Raw genomic sequence first — 23,435 nt, forward strand, 5'->3', positions numbered from 1 at the left:
ACTGAAGTTCAGGGGGAGCATGCAGGAGCCCGCCTCCAAAGCCAGGACCGGTTCCCCATTCCACAGGGCCAGCAGCCCCGCACTCCAGGCAACTGCTAAGGAAGCAACTCCTATCACAGATGAAGTCATAAGACAAACATCCCCAGATGTTCTGGGCTGGGGCACGTTCCGCCTGCTCTGACACTCATCGGTTCCTTCATTCGCTCATAACTTGCCTGTCTTTATGAAGTTCCTACTCATTCAGGTTCTCCTGACCTTGCTCAGGCCCTCCCTTCTGACTGCCCTGAACTGTGCTCACCCTTCAGCACTGAACTCCCTCGCCACCTCCTCCCAGCAGCCTCCCCAAATCTTGCTGCCTCTGTGCTCCATGTGCGCTGCTCACACGTGCCTTCCCCTCTGCACAGGAGCTCACCGCGGGCAGGGATAGTGTGCGTCTCAATGGGCTGATTGTGTCCCCCCAGATTCACATGTTGAAGTCCTCACCTCCAGCACCTTACAATGTGACTGTATTTGGAGATAGGGTTTTTGAAGAGGTAATTAAGGTTAAATGAGGTCATATGTATGGGGCTGTATTCCAGTATGCCTGGTGTCCTTATAGGTAGAGGAAATGAGGACACAGACACACACAGAGGGATGACCACGTGAGGATGCAGGCAGAAGGCAGCCACTCATGCCAAGAAGGGAGGCTTCAGAAGGAAGTAACCTGCTGACACTTTGAGCTTGGACTTCTGGCTTCCAAGACTGTGAGACAATACATTTCTGTTATTTAAGCTGCCCAGCCTGTGGGACTTTGTCATGGCAGCCTCAGCAAACCCACAGTGTCCTAAGCCTCTTTGTATTCCTAGCCTTCCTCCAGCCTGGCTCAGGGACAGGGTCCAGTAGATAGGCATCATTTCTGGAATTGACCTTAAACTGTCCTCTGGATGATTTCCTAAGGCTAAAAAGTTATCTTAGACAAGGTGGAAATTTCCTAGCAGGGAAGAGTTGGAAAAGAAGGGGGGGTTTTCTATTGAGTATCATTTAAGCAGAATGTTTGCAATGACTACATCCCTTCCTTCGTTACACTAAATACTTAGACAGTAGATTCTTGACTCACCTAATGTAAGCACCAAGAAAAGATACAGTCTCCACTTAGAGAGAATTGCTGTCTATTTGGCATTATTCTTGTGTGGGGTCTTGGGTAACCTCAAACAGGTGACTGCACCCTTATCCTCCATTTTACACCTCTATGGGGACAATGACGTTCAGTTTGTCAGTTTCACACTTTGTGACAACTTGGTAAATGGACTTGTGTTGATCTCTGTCCTACCGAATACAGGTTTATTATAAATACAAATACATTTTCCCTGGAGTCACAGTAGCTTCCACACTCATCACAGGAGACAAGGCACAGATAGTCCAAGGTTTAAGAAGGATTCAAACCTGTACTAGCCACATAGCCTTGGACAGTGGCTTCATCCCTTTCTGAGCCTCAGTTCATTGCCTGTAAAATAGGGCTAGTGATGCCCTCACCATGGTTTGATCCAGACAGAACCATGTAAAGAGTCTGTCTTTAAATGGGAGCCCTATGTAAAGGTCCAGCACAGAGTAGGCGCTCTCTGGCTATTGGTTCTTGAATCAGGTTTAAAGAGAGGGTCTGATGAGTCCCAAGAAGAAAGAAAGTCATTCTATTAATAGCTGCTGAGGACTTCCTGGAGGAAGGGGCAGGTGGACTAAGCCTTGTGATGGATTAGGGGGTGGATTTTAGTGTATCTTTAAGGATGATGACATAATCATTGTCAACATCAATGTCCCCTTGTTGAGAAATGACCTTTGTAATGGAGACTTTTGCCCCAAGCCCAGAAAGTCACCAGCAGATCAGGACTGTCAATTTCACTCTTCTGAGCCTCACCCCATACGCTCTACAATCCTGATGCCTCCTTCCCATAGAACTTGGCTTTCAGCTGCTGCTCACTCTTTTCTCTGCCCAGCTTCACCTTAACAGCCTCCCCTTGACCCAGGGGGAAGGGGGAACTACCCCTTGGGTGACCAGAATAGTCATATAAGGGAGACAGAAAAAAAAAAAAAGCACTGACCAATTTCTTTTTCGCTGAATCACTTTCTTCGTCTTCTCCTTGGTCCTTTTTACTGAGTTTCATGGTTCACTTTTCAGGTATTGAACTTTTGTTGTTGTTATTTCTGAGAAAGAGAAAAAGAAAGAAGCCATTAGACAGCTGCTTTCTCAGATGTGCAAGTCAGAGGAGGTGGCCCAGAGCAGCCTTCGAAAGGTTTGCTGTGAGGAGCTCTGGCTGGGATGCCAGGATGGGACTTAGCAGCATCCTCACTTGGGCACCTCCCTGCTCTCCTCTGTCCTCAGTTTCTCTATTTTTGAGTGCAGGGCTTCCCACACTTGCCTTGTTGCTTATTAAATACAGGCTGTTCTCTGGAATATTTTCATTCAGATGGTAATTCGTATGATGAGGCACATTTTGAAAACACTAGGCTAGCTGTCTCCAAGATGTAAAAATAAAATCAGTGCAAATTAAAACAAAGTGCCAGTCTCACCTGTCAAATTGGAAACAGTTACCAAAATCATACCCTGAATCCCTGGCATGACAGAAGTAGAAAATTCTATAGCTTTTCTGGAGTTTGGAAATATGTTTCTAGAACCATAAAAATATTTCTGCCCTTTTGCCCAACTACTACACTTATAAAAATGCATTCTAAAGCAGGAATAAAAATGTGCACAAGGAGCTAAGGTCAAGATGTTCATTGCAGCATTTTCCATGTTGGAAAAATGGTATTTATAATAGGATTAAAAATATCTAGCAGAAAAATATGGATAAATTGCAATACATCTATATGATGAAGTCTTACGGAGTCCTTAAAAATTATGTTAAGGAGTCCTTTAAAAAAATAGGACTGGCACGGTGGCTCACGCCTGTAATCCCAGCACTTTGGGAGGCTGAGGCGGGCAGATCACAAGGTCAGGAGTTCAAGGCCAGCCTGGCCAAGATGGTGAAACCCTGTTTCTACTAAAGATACAAAAAATTAGCTGGACGTGGTGGCGTGTGCCTGTATTCCCAGCTACTCAGGAGGCTGAGGCAGGAGAATCACTTGAACCCAGGAGGTAGAGGTTTCAGTGAGCCGAGATTGCACAATTGCATTCTAGCCTGGGTGACAGCGTGAGACTCTGTCTCAAAAATATATATATATATATATATGAGAATATTTGATGCGGGGGGAAATGCTCATAATAAATTCTTACTTGACGAGAAAAAGGAAGATATATAAACAAACATTATTCAACATTAGTTGTGGGGTGGGGGGAGGGGGGAGGGATAGCATTAGGAGATATACCTAATGTAAATGACAAGTTAATGGGTTCTGCACACCAACATGACACATGTATACATATGTAACAAACCTACACGCTGTGCACATGTACCCTAGAACTTAAAGTATAATAAAAAAGAAAAAAAAATAGATGCCCTTTTAATAGATTCACAAAATATTTGTACTTAAACTATGTTCACGTGTCTTTTCGCTTAAACCTAAAACATCATATTTATACGTTAAATTATTTATTCAACAAATATTAAGTGCCTCGTATTCTAGGCTATGGGGATACAATTCTGAGGAAGGCAGACCTTGCCCTGCCCTCGTTAGGAGAAGAGGTAGTTTCAGAAGAGCAAACAGACTATGCATGGACGAGTGGAAAGGGAGAGGCCTGGCCCAGCACAGGATGGGAGAGCAGCAGACACCGGCCGCAGAGATGAACAGAGGACAGATGCATATTTATGGACATGGAAAATAGATGGGCAGAAAACCGACCAAACCATTAATAGTAGTTACCACTTGGCCAGGATATTCTAGTCAATTTTTATCTTATTATTTGTTTTCCTATAGTTTTCTAATATTTTGCAGTGAAAAAAATACTTCTATAACTAAAGAAGTTTTTCAAATTGCTTTAAATTAAGAAGAAAAATTGATGTAAGATTTAAGCCCTTAAAGTCTCAGGTAGCCAGGTAGAGTTAAAATAATGCTTGAATGTCCTGCTTCCTAGGACAGAAAATACAATTCTGGAAGAATATCCATTTCTTACAGTATGATGGGCTCTAAGCTACTGATTTAGGCTCAGCTGGTCTGACAAAAATGATAGTTGCTGAACCACTGGGTCCAAACTTTACTGTGATATTCGAGGCCGTGCACTGAGGGGCCAGCCCCTCCCCTCACATCCCAGCATGCATGTGAGGGGAGCACCAGCCTCTGGACCTCCACGTTCCTGTAGCCTTGTGCTTCTCAGGCCTGTCTTCCATTGCATAGGCTGCACCATTGGCCTGGGACGTCTTTGCTCCTTTCTCTGTCTCACCTTCAAGGCTCACCTCCTCTGTCCATTTGTCCCTTCTGGAAATCTGAATCACTCCTCCTGTGCATCCCACAGCGTATCCATTAGCCTGGCAGGAAGCAGAAGGTATGGACTGACTGTTCTCTCATCTGTGTCCTTGCCACTGATAGGAAGTGACCTTCCTATCCATTAGCCCGGCAGGAACCAGAAGGTGTATGTATGGGCTGACTGTTCTCTCATCTGTGTTCTTGCCACTGACTGTGACCTACATGTAATGGCTCATTTTATGTGTTGAGTTGGTTAGGCTGTGGTGCCCAATTGTTTGATCAAACATCTGGAGAATTGTCCAGATATTGCTGTGAAGGTATTTTTTTTCAATATGATTAATGTTTGCAATCAGCTGACGTTAAGTAAAGCGGATGACTCTCCATAATGTGGGTGAGCCTCACCCAATCATTTAAAGACCTTAAGAGAAAAAGCTCAGGTCCCCTGCAGAGGAAGGATTTGGCCTCAAGACTGCAACACAGAAATTCTGCCTGTGTTTCCCACCTTCAGAACAAGACTGCAGGGAACGTCAGCCTTGCCGGAAGTTCTAGCCTGCTGGCCTGCCTTATGGATTTTGGGCTTACCAGCCCCCACAACTGCATGAGCCAATTTCTTGAAATAAATTTAACCAGATAGACAGACAGATAGGAAGTGTGTGTGTGATGTGTGTGCATGCATGTGTATTTATTTATTCATGTTATTGGTTCTGTTTCTCTGGAGAACCCTGACTGATACACTTCTATACTCCTCACGCTCAGGGGCCATAACCGATTCATCTCTGTGTCACAGTCTGACAGAGTTCCTGGCCAGAGGTAGGCAGGGCAAGCAGAATAGATGGAGTGGAAGAGAGGGGAAGAGGTGAGACAGAATGGAGTCAGGTGGGATGCGAGGGGACAAAGAAAGCCAAAATGACAGTAGTCACGGCCACCACCCTGCCCGCCTTGAGGGACTCACTCTCATTCTATTTCATGTGAATGACCGTCTCTGCAAAACTCCAGGAACCGCCATCCTCACAGATGACATGGTAAATGTCCCCTTAGAAGTATGCAACATGGTGGCCCTACAGGGGCCTAAGGATGAAAATTGTCTCCAGATTATTAAGCAAGAGTCACGATTTGAAAAGATGTGAGTGGAATAGAAAGAGCAAGGCCATTAGAATCAAGACCTGAGTCCCTATCCTGGCTTTGCCACTGTGATCCAGGGCAAGTGACTTAACCTATAAGTTTATTTCCTTATCAGTCAATTGAAGATAGATATCATTCTCTCATATTATAATTGTTAAATGAGGGATACAGTAGCTAACAGGTCCTGGGAGATGCCTGGCAAATCCTTGTTATATCCTTTATGGCAACTATCATTCACTGAGCTAGAGAAGACTCGGAAAGTAACAGATTTGTGGGTGGGGGAAAATGAACAGTTCTGGTTAGGAAATGTTGACCTAGAAATGTTTGTGGGACATCAAATCATACACATCGCTGGGGCAGCTGGAAATAAGAGTGGTGCTCAGGAAGTGGTCTGGTCTGGAGATAAATCAACTGGTATTTAATGCCATGGGGTTAGGTGAGGTCACCCAGGGAAAGAGGGCAGAAGGGGAAACTTTCTAAGGAACTCTAACCTGGAGAGAAGCTAGAGATAGTCAATTTCAAAGGAGACTGAGTCAGAGAAACAGGGAGAGCAAGGTGTTAGGAGTGGCAAGACAAGAACTGTAAGGAGATGTGAGTGAATATTAATCAGGGGTCACGTAAGAGGCATGATCAGCATCCATGGCACGTGGCCACATGGAGGTCCTTGGTGACTGTTACAAGGGTGCTTTGAGTAGAGTGGTTGGGGTGAGGCTGGAGAGCCTGCAAGAGGAGTCTGTGTACAGAAAGTTGTCAGAGAAAGTTAATGTGAATAGGAGCAGAAGAGGTGATGAGGATGTGAGTCCATGTATGGGTAAAAGTACAGCAAAGATTGCAGATGTGGAAGTGTGGTACATGGGGGACTTCTGTCCAGCGGCATCTGTATTGAGTCCAGTGGTACCCACATGAAGGATGGGAAAAGCCATCAACTGCGGGGGAAAGAAGGAGGGTGATGGTGACAGGAGTGAGAAGCCGGAAAACAGCCACTAGGGAGTGTGGAGAGCTGTCTTAACAAGCCTGGTCAGGTTGTGGGAAGGTGTTGAGGGCCTATTCATGGCTCAGTAGTGGAGAAGACAGTGTGGGGGAAGATGGTGGGCGTCCAGAGCTAACACTTTAGATCAAGCTTGTCCAACCCTTGGCCTGAGGGCCACATGCGGCCCAGGATGACTTTGAATGCAGCCCAACACAAATTCGTAAACTTTCTTAAAACATTATGAGATTTTTTTGGGGGGGTGGTTTTTGTCTTTTAGCTCATCGGCTATCACTAGTATATTTTATGTGTGGCCCAAGAAAATTCTTCTGCTTCCAATGTGGCCCAGGGAAGCCGAAAGATTGGACACCCCTGCTTTAGATTTGAGAACAACTGAGGGAAGCTGTGATGCCAGCTGTGGTCCGAGCATGGCTTTTGTTGGGGTATGCCTTGTCCATTCAAACTGAAGTCAGAGCAGATGAGCAACCACAAATGTGGAGGAAGAAGCCAGTACAGAAACGGGGGGAAGGAGAAGAGAAGGCAATGAGGGGCCATTTGCAAAGGATATTCCTGTAGGATGGGACTAGGGCAAGGGAACATGGCCACAGGGTGGGTGAAGAGTGCTCGGCAGACCCCAGATGATGAAGCCTCTGTGTTGAGAGAGAGGAGGCTGAGGACAAAGAGACAATCGTGCATTCTTCCCAGAAATCATGTTGCAGGTAGAGAACATTGTCAGCTCCAGGAGGATGTGGGTGGTGGGTTGTCCTTTCTGGGTCACTATCAACTCCCATCTTCTCCTACTCCCTGTCAGCAAGGAAAAGGCAGAAGGTTGTTAAATCAATAAGAACCCACTGCCGCTGGAGCTGTATCCAGCAGAGGCTCAACACTGTGTGCCTCACTCTTCAGAGATCACTACAGAGCTGAAGATGCTTTCGTCGTCCCTGGGACGTCACAGTGGGAAACTGCCTGCCTGTGCAGTGCAAGGCCATGTACAGACAGTTTGTACCCCAGGCATGGACTCTGGAGCCATGGGTTCAAATCCCAGCTCTACAGCTTACTAGCTGTGTGATGGGGAAAATTACTTCACCTCTCTGTACCTCCATTTTTTAAGGTTTCAAATGGAGGAAATAACAGGACCTACCTCTGCTGGCTGTTGTGAGGATTAAATGAGTCCATGTATGTGAAACACATAGCAAATGCTAAATGCACTCAGGCGAGCCTCATCATCCCCAGAGGCAACACAAGTAATAGCCTCTGTGGAACACAGAGAAGGTGCTCCTTGTTCATAAGCGCCTCATGGAAGGGATGATGTCTTAAAACCGGTTTTAAGAGAAAAGGGACCGGGCACCGTGGCTCACACCTGTAATCCCAGCACTTTGGGAGGCCAAGGCAGGTGGATCACCTGAGTCAGGAGTTCATGACCAGCCTGGCCAATATTGCAAAACCCCATCTCTACCAAAAATACAAAAATTAGCCAGACGTGGTGGCACACACCTGTAATCCCAGCTACTTGGGAGGCTGAGACAGGAGACTCGCTTGAACCCGGGAGGTGGGGGTTGCAGTGAGCTGAGATCGCATCGTTGTACTCCAGTCTGGGCAACAAAGCAAGACTCTGTCTCAAAAAAAGAGAGAGAGAAAAAGGAGAGGGGCCCATTTGGTCTTTGACTAGAGAACCCTAAAATTCCTCAAAATAATTTTCTAAAGCTTAAATAAAATAATAAATACAATCCATAAGATAAAGCACAACCTCTGTGTTGTGCTTTATCTCTGATTTCATGCCAAAATCAGCAGACAACCCTGAAAATTAAGAAAAATGTCACAGCCAAGTGTGAATCAGAGAACTAGGGGCCCTGCATGTGTTGTGGGGTTCTCTGTCCAGAGCTGTTGGCCAGCGACTTGTAGGATGCACATGGTTTTGGCGTGAAATCAGAGCTCCGAACATACTAGGTCCCTGTCTTTCCCATCTTCAGTAACAATACTAAAATGACTGCTATTCAAAACTAATGCTCTGCTGGGGCCCACAGGCGCAGTCATACTGGTTCTTAAAAGATCAAAATGCTGCTGTGCCCATTGGTGAATAGCCACCTCCCCAGGTCTCCTGAATGCCCATCTGCAACCTAGGCAGCCCACGCCCCTTTCTGCAGGGCCTCCCCACAACCTAGCAGCTGCAAAGTTAATATCCAGCGCAGCAGAGGATGAGGACTCTGCTCCAGGCGATCTGACTGGCCCCTACCTAGGCTGCATCTGGAATTAAAGATTTAGAAAATGACTTTTGCTGCTGCTAATAAGACCTTGTGTCTGATGCTATGCCAGGCCTATGTTAGAAAGAAAGCAACCAAAGCTCGAAAAAGTAACTTCATTCACCCAACCTGTCACAGAGGTTGGATCTGAGCCCAGAGAGCGTGAAGGCAGACCCTCATTCAGAAGCTGGAATTGGGTAGAAGGAACAAGGTGAAGAGAAGACACTGATGAGCGTCAGTGTACCCAAATGTCGGCAAACTGCGAACGTGGACTTGTTCTCACAATTCCAGTTCGTGCAAGCTGGAGATCACGCTTCCTTGAAATGCCTGTGGTCGCTGCCTCAGACACTGTCCACTCTAAGATGTGGCCCTGCAGGGCAAAACCATGTGCATCCTACAAGTCGCTGGCCAACAGCTCTGGACAGAGAACCCCACAACACATGCAGGGCCCCTAGTTCTCTGATTCACACTTGGCTGTGACATTTTTCTTAATTTTCAGGGTTGTCTGCTGATTTTGGCATGAAACTAAAGTGGATCCCAAAACAGGAAATTGAAAATGAATATAAAAAATAGAGCAGCTTTAAGGTGGGGAGAGAGAGAGAGGGAGTAAGGTGCAGGAGAGGAGAAAGAGGAGGAGGAACGGAGGGAGAAAAGAAGGAAAGAAGGGAAGGAAGAGAAGAAAAAAGAGAAGGAAGAAGAGAGGGAGGAAGAAAGAGGAGGGGAGGACAGGGAGGAGGAGGAAGAAGGGAGAGAAGAAAGACAGGGAGAGGTAAAGGGAGAAAGGAAGGAATAACGGGAGTGGAGTGAGGAGAAAGAGACAGTCATTACCAGATTATCAGACACTGGAATAATTACCATAGCCATAATCACTCATAATCAACTGCGTTTTCTGGATTAGCACTTGTCAGATGCCACACTAAGCACCTTATGTGTGTATTCCCCCTTAATCTTCACCAGAATGCTGTAAAGTTGATTTCAAATCCCTCAGTTTTCAAATCTCTCATTCCTGCTGTTCTGTAATAATCTCGGTAATTCTTGAAATCCTCTTTGAAGCAGACCCAGGTCTGTGAGCGTGACTTACCTGTCTCCTGGGGTTTCCCTTGCCTGTTCTAGTCTAAAGAGCAAATGGAATACGTTTCATATATAGATGGGCTCTCAAGGTAATCAGATGTAAATCTGGGACATTGTCAAGGAAAACAGCATTAATGATTAAACTCCATCCAGCTGTTACTGTAAAGATTTTCTAATGCCCATATTGATAAGTGATTAATGGTTAACTATTGATGGCTAGTTCAGCTTATTACAAATATACTCAGATGTGTGTCAGCATATTCTGGACTGGGAGTCTGAAGGCAGAAGAGTGTCAGCAAAACCACTGCTGACTAATGGATTCACCTCAGCTTCACCTCCCTGGGGGTCAGATCTGTTCTTTTTTAACATGAGGAGACCAGGCCCACCTGCCTGGTCTGAGGGGAGGATCAAATAAGTGACATGGAAGAGCAGTAAAGCAGGAACCAAGCAGTAGGTGGATGGAGTCCTGCATCCAAAGGAGCAAGGCAAGAGGCTGGCTCTTGCTGCTCGGTCCATGCGGCAGGAAAGTCAGCTATAGGGAAAGAGCTGAGCACCATCAGTCGCAAAATGCTATGCTCATGGTCACTGTCATTGTTAAATTCTATCAGTGCCTCGTTGCCCTCTTTCCCTAGCTCAAAGGGCTGCACACATACGAGCTCTTCACACTCTGCAGCAGCCTGAGAGAAAGGGAAGGCTGAGTGTCAGGGAGATGGGACAGAAACAGGTGAAGGATCTCGGAGTGTTGCTGGGCAACCCAGGGAAAGATCCAAATCCAGCCAAGGACTGAAAAACCTCCTTTGGACCTGTGCAGTGAAAGAGGTGAGGGCATGGGAAGTGAAGGGCAGGTGGTTCTCTGGGAGGAGCACAGAAAGATGGGCACCATGGGAAAGGGAGGTTGTGCCAGCTCAGGCACAAGCTCAGGCCCTGGGTGACAGCACTCTCTCAGGAACCTGGAAAAGCTCACTCCAATTCCTTGGCACTGATTCAGAGCAGTCGCGAAAACTAGTCATGGCTAGTTCTGTTTCCCTGGTGCACTGATGTTGACAAAGTGGTGGCCTGGAGCAGAAAGATCACCCAATCCCTGGGAGACATCTATGTGAAATGTCTCTATCAACCAGCCTTCAACATCTGACACCACCAGAGCCTGGAAAGATGACACTTCTGTGCCCAGGGTGATCTCAACTGTGCTTAAGGAGATGCAAACAGGGAGGTAGAGGCTGCCTGTGGGTGAAGGAATTGCTTTCCCAGGAAGTTCAATTCTTCCCTAAGTATCCAGCTAGTGCCCACACCCTTTCTTCACATGGTCAACCAGCCTCTTTCTTGACACCTTTTTTAGGTGCAGTAAGTTATTTTTAAAACAATTGTGTAATCCTCTTATTTTATTCCCTTTAAGAAACCTTTGTCTTCCTTTACCTTCCCCAATATGCACATAGTGTACTATGGCATGTGGATTCTCATTGCAAGGAAATAACCCCAAATAAACATATACTTTTTACAGAGCCTCTGTTATTTAGGTTGACGATAGTATACTATAATGACTAACTGGAATTGATGTGAGACATCTGGGCCCAAATCCCAGCCCGCCCCTCCCCAGCTGTGCCACAGCGGGCAAGTCACTCCCCTGCAAAGTGGGGACAAGGGGTATTCACCTCGAGGTCATGTTGTTCCGATCAAAGGAGGCGCTGTCCTTTGATTGCCTGCCACAGAGCAAGTGCTCAGTAATATTTGCTGCTGCTGCGATTGCTGGGAAATCTCTTTATTTATCATTATTTTTATTTTTGTTTATTGATTTATTTTCAAATGTTTATGGAGCACTATGTGCCCAACATTGTCCAGATATTAACAAGGCCACAAAGAAGGGCAAAGCTATCATTTCTATCTGGTAATTCACAAGCTAGCCTAAAGGACGAGTTGATGGAAGGGACCTATATTTAGGAAGCACCCACTAAATGCCAGACACATGCTGTGCACAGCCTCATTGAATCCTAGAGCAGCCCGCCGAGGCTTTGTTATCTCTATTCAAAGGCCAAGGATACTGAGGTTCAAGAGGTTATACCACTTGCCCAAAAGCACCACGTCTGTGGGTGAGAGTTGAGGTTTGAAGAGAGTCTTCCGCTCTTGCCCTTCTCCTCCCCATCCCCGATTTATGCTGCTCTGTGGGAGTCCCCCTCACTAGGAGGGGGCGAGCTCACTGGAGTGAGCCCCAGGGCCTTGGTGTCAGAGATCTTTCTCTTTTTCCTTTGGGCAGTCCAGCGTCCAAGCAGATGCCCCATTCTGGAGCATCCCCCGTTTTGAGGGTCTTGTGTCCCCGTCACCTTCCAAAACATTGCCCCCAGCAATGATCCCATTACTCCTTCTGCATGATCAATTTCTTTCTCTGTATTGGATCTCCCCAGGCTATGTACGAAAAAGTCCTAGTGTCACCCATGTTAAAAAAAAAACAAAACAAAACAAAAAAAAACTAAGAGTTGTTGCAAGGATGTGGAGACATTGGAACCCTTGTATAGGATTCTCTTTGCTAGAGGAAATGTGAAATGGTTTAGCCACTGTGGAAAATAGTTTCTTCATTCCTCTAAACATAAAATCACCACATGACCCAGCAATTCCACCACTGTGTCAATGCCCAAGAGAACTGAAAGCAGCTGCTCAAAGAAAAACTTGTGCACGAATGTCCACAGCAATGATATTCACAACAGCGGAGAGTTGGAAACAGCCCATGTGTCCACCAATGAATGAATGAATAAGCAAAATGTGGTCTATCCATATAGAGGAAAATTACTCAGCAATAAACAGAAGTGAAGCGCTGATACAGGCTACAACATGAATGCACCTTGAAAACATTCTGCCAGGTGAAAGAACCCAGACACAGGCTGGGCACGATGGCTCGCGCCTGTAATCCCAGCACTTTGGGAGGCTGAGGTGGGTGGATCGCCTGAGGTTGGGAGTTCGAGACCAGCCTGGCCAACATGGTGAAACCCTGTCTTTACTAAAAATACAAAAATTAGCTGGGCATGCTAGCAGGCACTTGTAATCCCAGATACTTGGGAGGCTGATGCAGGAGAATTGCTTGAACCTGGGAGGCAGAGGTTGCAGTGGGCTGAGATCTCGCCACTGCACTCCAGCCTCATCAACAGAGTGAAACTCCGTCTCAAAAAAAAAAAAAAAAAAAAGAACCCAGATGCAAAAAGCCACATCTTTTATGATTTCATTTATATGAAATGTCCAGAATTGGCAAATCCGTGGAGACAGAAGGCAGATCAGGGGTGGTCCGGGACTAGGGGAAGGGGCAGTGGCTGCAGCAGCCTCACAGATAAGCAGGAGTTGCCCTTGGGAGTGATGAAAATGTTCTGAAACTGGATGGAAATGGTGGTTGTGAATGTAGTAAATGCTGCTGAATTGTTTACTTTAAAATGGTTAATTTTATGCTATGTAATTTTACCTTATTTTAGAAAAAAATGTGTCTTTGATCCCGTCACCTCCTGTTAACCACCCCATTTCCCTGCTCCCTGTTACAGCAAAACGATCCCAAAGAGAACTCACTTTGCAGCTTCCATTCTCCCCTCAGCACCGCACCATTAAAATTGCTCTGAATGAGCTCATCAACAATCCACATCTTGCCAGAGCCAACAGTCAATTTCCTACAACCTCCTGGCATCTTCAGTGAGGTTGACTTCTCCTCTTGGTGGTGCGGTGGTGCCATGGAGCTTCTATCACAGCGGTGGCAGCTTCTGTTGCAGTGTTGGCAGCCTACTGAGTCTGCGGCATTGGGGCTGAGTGTCCTTTGGTAGTAGGGGTAGAACTGCCTACCCAGGCATTTTTTTAATTGATACATATTAGATGTACACATTTGGGAGGTACATGTGACAAGTTGATACATTTGTATAATCAAAATCAGGGTAATTAGGACAGCCATCACCTTAAATCTTTATCTTTACACTAGAAGCATTCAAATTCTCCTCTTGTAGGTATTTTGAAGTGTACGGTTGATTAATAACTGTAGTTACCCTGCTGATCTATGGAACACCAGGCTTTATTTCTTCCATCTGTTGTGTCCATGAACCCACCTCTCTTCCAGGCTGTTTTCTGCACACTTCCAGAGCCTGGATCTGCAGCCTCCCCGTTGATTTGCTCACGAGCCTCCCATTAAATTCCCTTTCTGCCTGGGCCCCTCCGAGAGGGTTTCTGCTGCTTTGACCAGAAACCCAGCTGCCCAAGCAGCCCCTTCAAGCTGCCACACTAGGACGCTCTGGCCTCAGCTCCCTCATCTGGTTGACTGGGGGCCCCACAGGACCAAGCAGTTTCGCGGTGGGTTGGTCCTGACATGGATTTGACAACTTGGGTAAAGAAGTGACTGTGAGTAACGTGACTCCCTTTTCATAAGAAAAGCCCATAAATGCAAATGCAGCAGCAGAATTTCAGTGGTTGAAAAGTGGAGTTGGATGTCCTAAGACTCAGACTCTCCTCCTGGCTCCTCATTTGGTTTAAGAAGGAAGAACAAGGTCTTGGCACCCACAATGGCCCAGGTTCCAACCCTCGGTCTGCCCCCAGCCAGCTGTGTGAGCTCAGGTGACTGGGTTAACCTCTCTGAGCTCGGCTTCCCTACCTGCATCACGGGAAGGACAACATTATCCCTGCATAGGGACCAATGATAATGCATGGACATCATACCCAGCACCCAGCAGAGACTTGTAAACTGTAGAGACTTTTCATATCCATAAGTCATGGTGCCTTCTAGGAAGGGGGGCAGTTACTCACCATTCTGTAATCTGTCTTAACTGAAACTTCCTGCAAGAGGCAGCCCAGGGAACACTTCTGCCAAAGGCACCCTGGCATTAGGTCAGGGGCTGCCTCTGCCTCCTTCCCGTCCTAGGGAACCTGCTGGATGAGCTCAGAGAAGCGTTGCCTCCCAAGCACTAATCACAGAGCTTCCCCCACAGCACACCCAGCACTGCAGTCTCTGTGCCCCTCACCACCCTGGGGTGAAGCTTCAGCTTAATCCCTTCCAGCCTTCAAAGTCCGAAGCACTAATCACAGAGCTTCTCCCACAGCACACCCAGTACTCCCAGCACTGCAGCCTCTGTGCTTCTCACTGCCCTGGGGTGAAGCTTCAGCCCAATCCCTTCCAGTCATCCAAGTCCGATTGACGGATAACATCCTCAGCTGGCTGACATCTGCCCAGTCTCCTCTACTGGGCAGCGGAGAACATAGATTTTCTAGGCTCAACTCTTGGAATTCTGATTTAATGGATCTAAGATGGGGCAGGGCATCTGAATTTCACCAAGCACCAATCCACCTCAACCCCGATGCACAGTCTCCAACCAAACCATTGGCTTCTCAGTGTCTCTCAGACTCCAGCCTCGGCTTGCCACCTTGATGACGGGACGCTTTAGGTAGTCTTAGCTATCCTTTTACTTGGTTATGCCCTAAGCCAGGGGTCCTTACTCTGGCTGTTTATTAATGTATAAATGTACAATGTACACAATCCCACAGCCAGGTTCCTCTTTGGATGAGAGGATTTTTTTTTTTTTTTTTGAGATGGAGTTTTGCTCTTGTCGCCCAGGCTGGAGTGCAATGGCACAATCTCATCTCACTGCAACCTCCACCTCCCGGGTTCAAGCGATTCTCCTGCCCTCAGCCTCCCAAGGCACTGGGATTACAGACACCCGCCACCATGTCTGGCAAATTTTTGTATTTTTTTTTCTTTTTTTAGTTGAGATGGGGTTTCACCAAGTTGGCCAGAATGGTCTTGAACTCCTGACCTCAGGTGATCTACCTGCGTCAGCCTCCCAAAGTGTTGGGATTACAGGTGAAAGCCACCGCGCCTGGCAGAGAGAATTTTTTTTAAAAGCCCTTTGGGCAGTTGCAAGGTGTGGCGCTGTTTAAAGTAATCACTATCTTAAGTAATGATATGCGTGAAATCTAACAGTAAAATATATACATAAAAACACATGCATATATATGAATACCCAAAACATGTTCATGTCTATCAAAGGGAACAAAGTTTCTATTAGACAGGGGGAGAAGTTTTCCTGATCTATTGTAAGTTATGGTAAGCACAGTTAATGTATATTTCAAAATTGCTACAAGACTAGATTTTAAATGTTCATACTATAGAAAACTGGTAAGTAGGTGAGGGGATGGTTTAGCTTGATGGAATCATTCTATGTTGTATCTATATACCAAAAGATCACATTGTACCGCATACATATATACAATTATTTGCATCAAAAATAAATAAATCGATGAAATACTCTGTATGATACTATTAATGGTAAATACAAGTAATTATGCCTTTGTCCAAACCCACAGAATGTACAATACCAGGAGTGAACCCTAATGTATAAAATGACCTTTGGGTAATTTGGATGTGTCAATATAGGTTCCTTTTACATTGTAATAAATGTACCATCCTGGGGGGATGTTGCTCTTGGGGTGGGGGTAGGCTGTTCATGTGTGTGGGTGTGGGGGGCATATGGGAAATCTCTGTACCTTCTTCATAATTTTTCTGTGAACCTATCGTAAAGCTCCTCTAAATACAAAAACAAAAATGTGCTCATTCACAATCAACCAAAAGTCATCCTGGCTTTTGTGTTTTGAGAAACTCTAAACTAGATGCTAAGGCCTTTCCCATCTTTCTGGTCCAAATCTAGGAAATGACGGGATTCTTCCTATCAAGACCCTCTTACGTACTAGACCCCACCAGGGCATGTGATGTGTGATGGCATGTGTGATGGCATGGCGCCTGAGAGCAGCCCTCAGCAGAGGTCATGATCAGCCCCAAAACTAAGAAGTTAGCTGCAGAGAACTCAACCCCAGATGCATGCCTCTGCTTTCTATCATGTCAGGAGCAGAAAAGTGAGTGGCCCTGCCTTTTAGGTGGCTTAGATTGAGGAGCTGGGATTCCATTTGTGTTACTGGTTTGTAACATCAGCTAAGCAGAGGCCTTCCAAAGGACTGGCACCAGGGACCAAGAGTGCTCGGATGAGCACGTCACTCTGCAGACAGTCCAGATTTAGCCCTCTCACCCATGCCATTCCCTCCCTCTGATTTCTTCCAACATTAGACACATAAGGATAAAGTTTCACTCATATAAGAGAAGCCCAGCTTTAGTAATCAGCACTGTAATGATCAGAGTTTTCATTATTCAATTGTTTGCATGGCCAACAGGCTGGCCCATGACCTTTCATTCCTGGCAAAGCCTAATTGCATGAAAGCGCCACACAGTTTGAAAACAGGCTGCATTATTTACTGATCCAATCTAATTGGCTTGCAATTCCCAGACCAGCTTTAGATCAATGAGATGCATTGTGTGTTCTCCCGCGTGAGTAAGGAGGCCTCTCTGCTCCTGGGCAGCCCAAGACAGCTCTGTAGTCAGAAGATGAGTCTTTGATGGGCTTCCAAAGCATCATCTTAATGGGCACAGTAGGATGCTAGAGGGGATCCCCCAAATCTCTTTTATTCTTAAACAGAAAAGAGTGAATGTTTCTGATTATGAAGTTCTGGAAAGTTAGTCCTAGCCAGGAAGGGGCAGGAGGATTCCTGTTGCAGAACTCCCACCTTGTGGAAATCGGGAAACGAGACTCAGAGTGAAGCGGCCGGTTAGCAGAGCTGGAGAAGAATGTGCCATGTCCTGAGACTGACTCCATTCTCAATCCTGGGCACTGTAAATACTGTGGCGATTAAGATTTAGCCACTGTCCCCTGGGAATGCACTGGGAATGAGGGTCACCAAGAGGTCACAGGCATAAAAAGAACATTCCCGCATATTGTTATTTGTGCCTATTGTTATTTGTGCTCTGACAGAGGCAAAACAGGGCGCTGGAAAGGAGGCAGCGTGTTTGTTTTAGCTTCACTCATTCATGCATTCACTTATTCATTTGATGGTGTATATTGAGCACCCACCTTGTGTCAGGCCCATCCTATTCTAGGCATTATGGACCCAGAGCCAACAAGGTGGGAAAAGTCCCACCTCCAGCTCCTCACACCAAGTGGGGTATCAGACTAATGAAACACAGACTTAAATTGATGTTCAGGTACCATTATGGCAAACTCTAGAAAGTGGTGTAAGGTGATGGGAGAGGCAATATTCGGAAATTCTGATGTGATGGGAAGAGTGGGGACTAATTGAGCACGTGTAGATGTGGGATTGTGGGTTGGGTGGGGGTCCAGGCAGAAGGAGCAGCAAGGGCCAGGGCTGGAAAGAGCTTGTGTGTGAGGGTTTGAGAGACTGTTGTGGTGGGCTTGTCAAGGCCTGCCTTGTGACGAGGTTAGGGATGTGGGACTGCAGCTTAAGAGCCATGGGAAATCTAGATGGTCTCTATATTCAGGCAAAGAGTTTGGAGGATGATCAGAGGAGCTCTTTCCAAAGATCTCTGTGGTAGCTGTGGGCTGCTGGCTGTCAGGGTTGGGGAGAATGGGGGGATGGTGACAAAGTGGAAGCAGGGAGACCCAATTTGGCCCACATAAAAGATGATGCTTATACCAGGTCAAGGCTACTAATAGTAAACTAATCCAAGGATCACAGGAGACAAGCCATGCCAAGTCCTTTGTGCACACGGTCCCTGGCCATGGTCGACAGGAGACCTGTGTAGCTACTGTCATTACCCAGCCCGTGCAGCTCTCACACCCTGCTGGACAGGTGATGCTTATCCTCTTTCAAAACTCTCCAGGACGTATCTTGTGGGAAGATAGTGAACTTTGGCATCAATGGCATGGTGAGGCTGCAGTTCTGATGACCTAGCCATGACCTTGGGCAAGTTATGTAATGAAGCTGAGTCACCAATTCTTTTTTTATAAAGAAAAATTTGAGTCTCTCTTTGCAGGTCGAGTGCTGCAATTAAAAAGATGCATGTAAAGTCGGGCACTGCTGAGCTGTTCACTAAACCTTAGTCCTCCCCAAAGCCCCACCTATGCGCACACTCCTCCCTCATCCCTTTCACATGCTGAGGAGTCTCTGAGAGTCTAACTCAATTTCCTCCTTTTGTCCAGGGCTCCATGAAAATCAGATTTCTGCTCTTAATGACATTATCACTTGCTCGAGTGTGTTATGTGGGATTGTGTTACAGGAAAGAGCTAAGGTTGTTTGTCTTGCAACAGATGGCGTAAGTAAGTTAGAGCTTCGGTATGTCACCCCCACTGTCTATCAGCCCGGCTGCTTCCCACCTTCCTGTCTCCACTGGAGGCTCGTCTATCTACTCCCAGACGGCTTCCTTCTGACTCAGATGGCTTCCTGGCAGCCGAAGCAGGAATCTAGAACACCCTCTTCCACCAGCTCTGCTTCTGTGAACACGCTCACCCCTCAAAACTTAGCCTCAGTCTTGCCTTTTCCAAGGAATCTTCAATATCTACCCAGAAATCTTCTGGATGAGGAACCGTGTTTTATAAACACTGGACTAAGATATCCCCGCCTGGCTTCCTCTGAGCATCCGGCCCGCTTAAAATATGTATGTTGGACAAGCAGCTGTGTTGCTGAAGCCTTGCTCCATGTCTAAGGGGCAGACTTCCGTGTTAGTTACCCCAATACAGCCACTCTCTGTTTCAGTGAGCAAGCTCTCTGCACTCGCCCGCTTACCCAGTCACTCAGCAACACCTGTAGCTGCCTGGCCGACCTGGGTAGGGCTGGCGACGCTGAGGTGGGAAACGGGTCTGGCTGTGCTTGTGGGCTGTCATCCCGGTGGTGGTGTCTGAAATCCAGCGCGAGGGCCGCCAAAACTGTTCCCTTAAAGAACCGCATGGACCCTGTGTCCTTAAGCCCCAGGACCCATGTCATCCCAAGCCCTTCCTCCCCGCAGAGATTTCCGCCCTTTTCAAGGGCTTCCCCCGCCCGCCCCTTTTCCCCTACTCTGTCCCTGGAGATGTTTTTCTCTTACGGACTCTCTCCCCTTGGCAGCACCCCAACACCCACCAATCTACCCTGATCTGAGCCAGTCCTGACATACACACCACAGAACGTCCCCTACTGGATCGGCATCCTACATCCCCTTGGGGGAATCCAAAGAAGAAAAATAACAAATCTGGAGAACTATTACTATTTCATGACTCAAAAGAAATAAGAAAAGTATGGAGTCAAACTGAAGCATACATGCAAGACATATTTTTCCAGGTTTTCATCATTTCATTAATTAAACCCCGTACATGAGCACACACACACACACACACACACACACACAAGGAGCCGATGGACACAGAGACATGCTCTCCAGCCCTCCTGTGACCCCATACTTGTCGGCCAGGAATGTCCTGGCACACCTGCAGCTTCAGGGTCCCTTGGGGGAGCAGCATGGAATCAGCTTCCGGCAAAGCCACAGCGGCGGGGTTTGCCTTCGGAGATGGTGAGAGGGACCGTGGCCAGAGCTCTCACTTGGCATTTTGTGTGCCTTCATCCTTACAGCCCTTGTCTTCATACCAGGGCAGTTGGAGCCTGTTGTGAGCAGTGCAGGACCCAGGCCCAGGCTCCCTGAGTTCTGATCCTGCCTCCTCCCCTTGTTCACTGTGACATGAGGCAAATCCCTTTCCCTCATGGGGCTTCTGTGGCCTCTTCTGTAAACAGGTCTACAGACAATGATGCCAGCCTCATAGGAGTGTTATGAGGATTGAAGCAGTAGGTACACAGTTCCTAGAACAGCGTCTGGCACTAGAAATGTTTGATCATCTGTGGGGGAATCAAGGCTCAGAGAGGTGAAGCTACTAGCCCAAAGTCACACAGCAAGAAAGAAGCAGGATGACACGTGAGCCAAGCCCCTCTGCCACACTAGCTCTGGAGGCCATCGGCTCTCAGGTGATGGGTTTTCTTTGTACCTGGACATGGGGGTCAGGAAAGCTCCAGTGTAGCTGCTGACTTTTGACCTGAAGGAATCCAGGATATCTCGGGCAGGGAGTCCACCATCAGTCTCAGCAAAAACACTGCTAATCAACCAATCCATCGCTGATGTCTGAAATGATCTGGTGCAGGATGTTTCACCCTCTCTGCTTTTGTCGAGTTGGCCCCCTCCTGGTAGAACACTGCCAGTCCGCAGGTTTCCAAGGGGGAAGTCCTGGCAGTACTGAGAGCTGACCTGCTAAGCTGCATCCTAGGCACCCAGGCTGGGCTCGGGCTGCTGTGTCACCAAAATCCCTGGTCTTTGTACCATTGGGTACAAAGAACACTTCTCAACAGAAGCAGAGCGAAGTCCTCTTTCCCTTGATGATGCCCTTGGCCTGGTGCCAGGCCTTCTATTCACTCTCAGATCAGGGATGCTCCGTCCTCTTGCGGGATGTAAGATGTTCAGGAGCTCATCCCGGGCCACCCACAGGCATCCCAGCTCCCCTCAGTGCTGGTTGCTTGGCGCTGAGCCATAACGGAACCATTCCACACTTCACCTGCTGCATCTCTAGGGTGGAATAAGGGCAATGAACCCCACCTCATGGGCTGGCTGGAGGGATACCTGCTGGATCCTGGGTGTGATGGTTAATTTCAGGTGCCTGAATTAAAGAATCCCTAGAGAGTTAGTCAAGCCTCACTTTGGGGTGTGTCTGTGAGGGTTTTTCTGGAGGAGACTGGTGTGGGAGTCTGTGGACTGAAGGGGGCAGATCTGCCCTCCAGGGGGGCAGGCACCATCCTATTGACTGTGGTCTGGATCAAACAAAATGGGCAGAAAAAAAAGGCAAGTTTTTTTTGTTTGTTTGTTTGTTTGTTTGTTTGTTTGTTTGTTTGTTTTCTCTCTCCTGGAGCCAGGATACTCTTCTTCTCCTGTTCTTGAACATCAGAACTCCAAGCTCCCTGACCTTTGGACTTCAGGACTCGCACCAGTGCCCCACCCACTGCTCTGGTTCTCAGGCCTTTGGCATCAGACTGAGAATTACCATTGGCTGTCCTGGTGCTGAGGCTTCTGGATTTGGACTGAGCCATGCTGCCAGCATCCCAGGGTCTCCAGCTTGCAGATGGCCTGTCATGGGACTTCTCAGCCTCCATAATCATGTGAGCCAATTCCCATAATAAATCCCATCAATCCATCCATCTAGCTAGTTAGCTGTCCATGTCCTGTGTATGTAGATAGATTATAACACGTATTCTGTCTCCCTGGAGAACCCTGACTAAACTACACTTGAGAAGGCCCAGTTCCACCTCTTTGGGCTTGGGTTCCATCACTTGCAAATTGTGTGACCCCGTACACATTTCCTTAAACCTGAGCCTCAGTTTCCTCATTTGTGAAATTGACCAAGAAAAGGATAACTAAGTCACAGACTTTGAAAAGTGATAGTGTACCAAATGTCTGATCACAGTGCTGAAAGCACTTATCACAGAGTAAAATCCAACCAATCCATAAGCCCATCGCTCTTCCATAACACTGTGGCTGTGCTACTATTGGGTGTTTATGCTACACACACAATTCCTTGTGGTGGTTTCAATATTTTCTTTATCCTTTGTTGTCCTGCTTTTTCCATATTCCATTCCAGTGTACTTTTCCTCAACATTAGCATCATTTTAGGTGGCTGTTTAACATTCTATCTGTTACTCGGCCATATTTCATTTAACCAGTTGGTCATTTGGGTTGTCTCCCTTTTTCCAATACTACACACAGCTCTGTAGTGAGCACATATGGGTAAATCATTCTTCCATCATCCGGATTCTATCCTTAGCATAGCTTTCGAGAAATGGAATTATGGTATCAAAAGGCAATGCACAGAAACAACAGACAGTGCACACTTTTAAGTCTCTTGATGTGTATTGATCTTTCATGTTCCAAAAAGGAGTCTAGTCTGGGATTTCTACCTTGGTAAGTATCAGGAGGCTGCGTGGCCCACCGCTCCCCCTTGGGCTTGCTAAGGAACAACCGGATCCTCTAGACTTAATTCTTCCCACTCTCGAATCCTGCGGCACTCTCTTGTTTAGAAATACTGCCTGTCTTTGAGTCACTCACTCATTTATTTACTCATTCAATGCTTAATTCCCAATCCTCGCCTTACTCAGCCTTCTTTCTTTTTAACTTGAAGTGTGACTTATGTACCATAAAATGCACTCACTTTAAGAGTACAATTCAATGGTTTTTAGTACCCTAATAGCAGTATGCAACCATGATGGCAATCTAATTTTGGAGTGTTGCCATCATCTCAAAATGAGACCTCAGCCCCTGGCAACCACTGATCTATGTTCTGCCTCTCTAGATTATGGACTTGCCTTTTCTGAACATTTCATAAAAATGGGATCATATGGTATATGACTTTTTGTATCTGGCTGCTCTCACTTAGTGTCACGTTTTTGATGTTCATCCTGTCACATTAGCCTTCTTTTGGGCAAATCTTTTTCCCCTGGCCTCCTTGACACAGTGCTCTTTCCATTTTCTCTACTTCCTCAGTTGCTCCTCCCAGAGCTGAGACTGGGATGAAGTGACTGAGGCAGTTGCCTGGGAATCAAAAGTAAAGGGAATACTGAAAACTCAGTTATCAAGATAAATAATAATTAATGCAATCGTTTAAAAAAATAAAATGAATAAAAAAAAACTTTATCACAAACAAAATGTCAACATTTTAAATAAAGGCAGGGGCTGGGCAAAGTGACTCACACCTGTAATCCCAGCACTGTGGGAGGCCAAGGTGGGCAGATCACTTGAGGTCAGGAGTTCAAGACCAGCCTGAGCAACATGGTGAAACCCTGTCTCTACTAAAAACACAAAAAAATTAGCC

The 23,435-nt window shown here is 46.7% G+C and overlaps 1 protein-coding gene across 1 annotated transcript in view; it reads right to left on the reverse strand.

Annotated features, from left to right (window-relative positions):
• Nucleotides 1–9,819, reverse strand: part of SLC2A9 (solute carrier family 2 member 9) — a 197,713-nt gene extending 187,894 nt beyond the window's left edge. Inside the window, 2 exon segments of the mRNA XM_065544614.2 lie at nt 2,076–2,178; nt 9,785–9,819. Of these exon segments, the coding sequence (XP_065400686.1) occupies nt 2,076–2,138 (63 nt within the window). The 5' untranslated portion in view covers nt 2,139–2,178; nt 9,785–9,819.
• Nucleotides 9,820–23,435: the final 13,616 nt, after the last annotated feature.

This window comes from Macaca fascicularis, chromosome 5 (genome assembly GCF_037993035.2).
Source record: "Macaca fascicularis isolate 582-1 chromosome 5, T2T-MFA8v1.1".
Taxonomy (NCBI): Eukaryota; Metazoa; Chordata; class Mammalia; order Primates; family Cercopithecidae; genus Macaca; species Macaca fascicularis.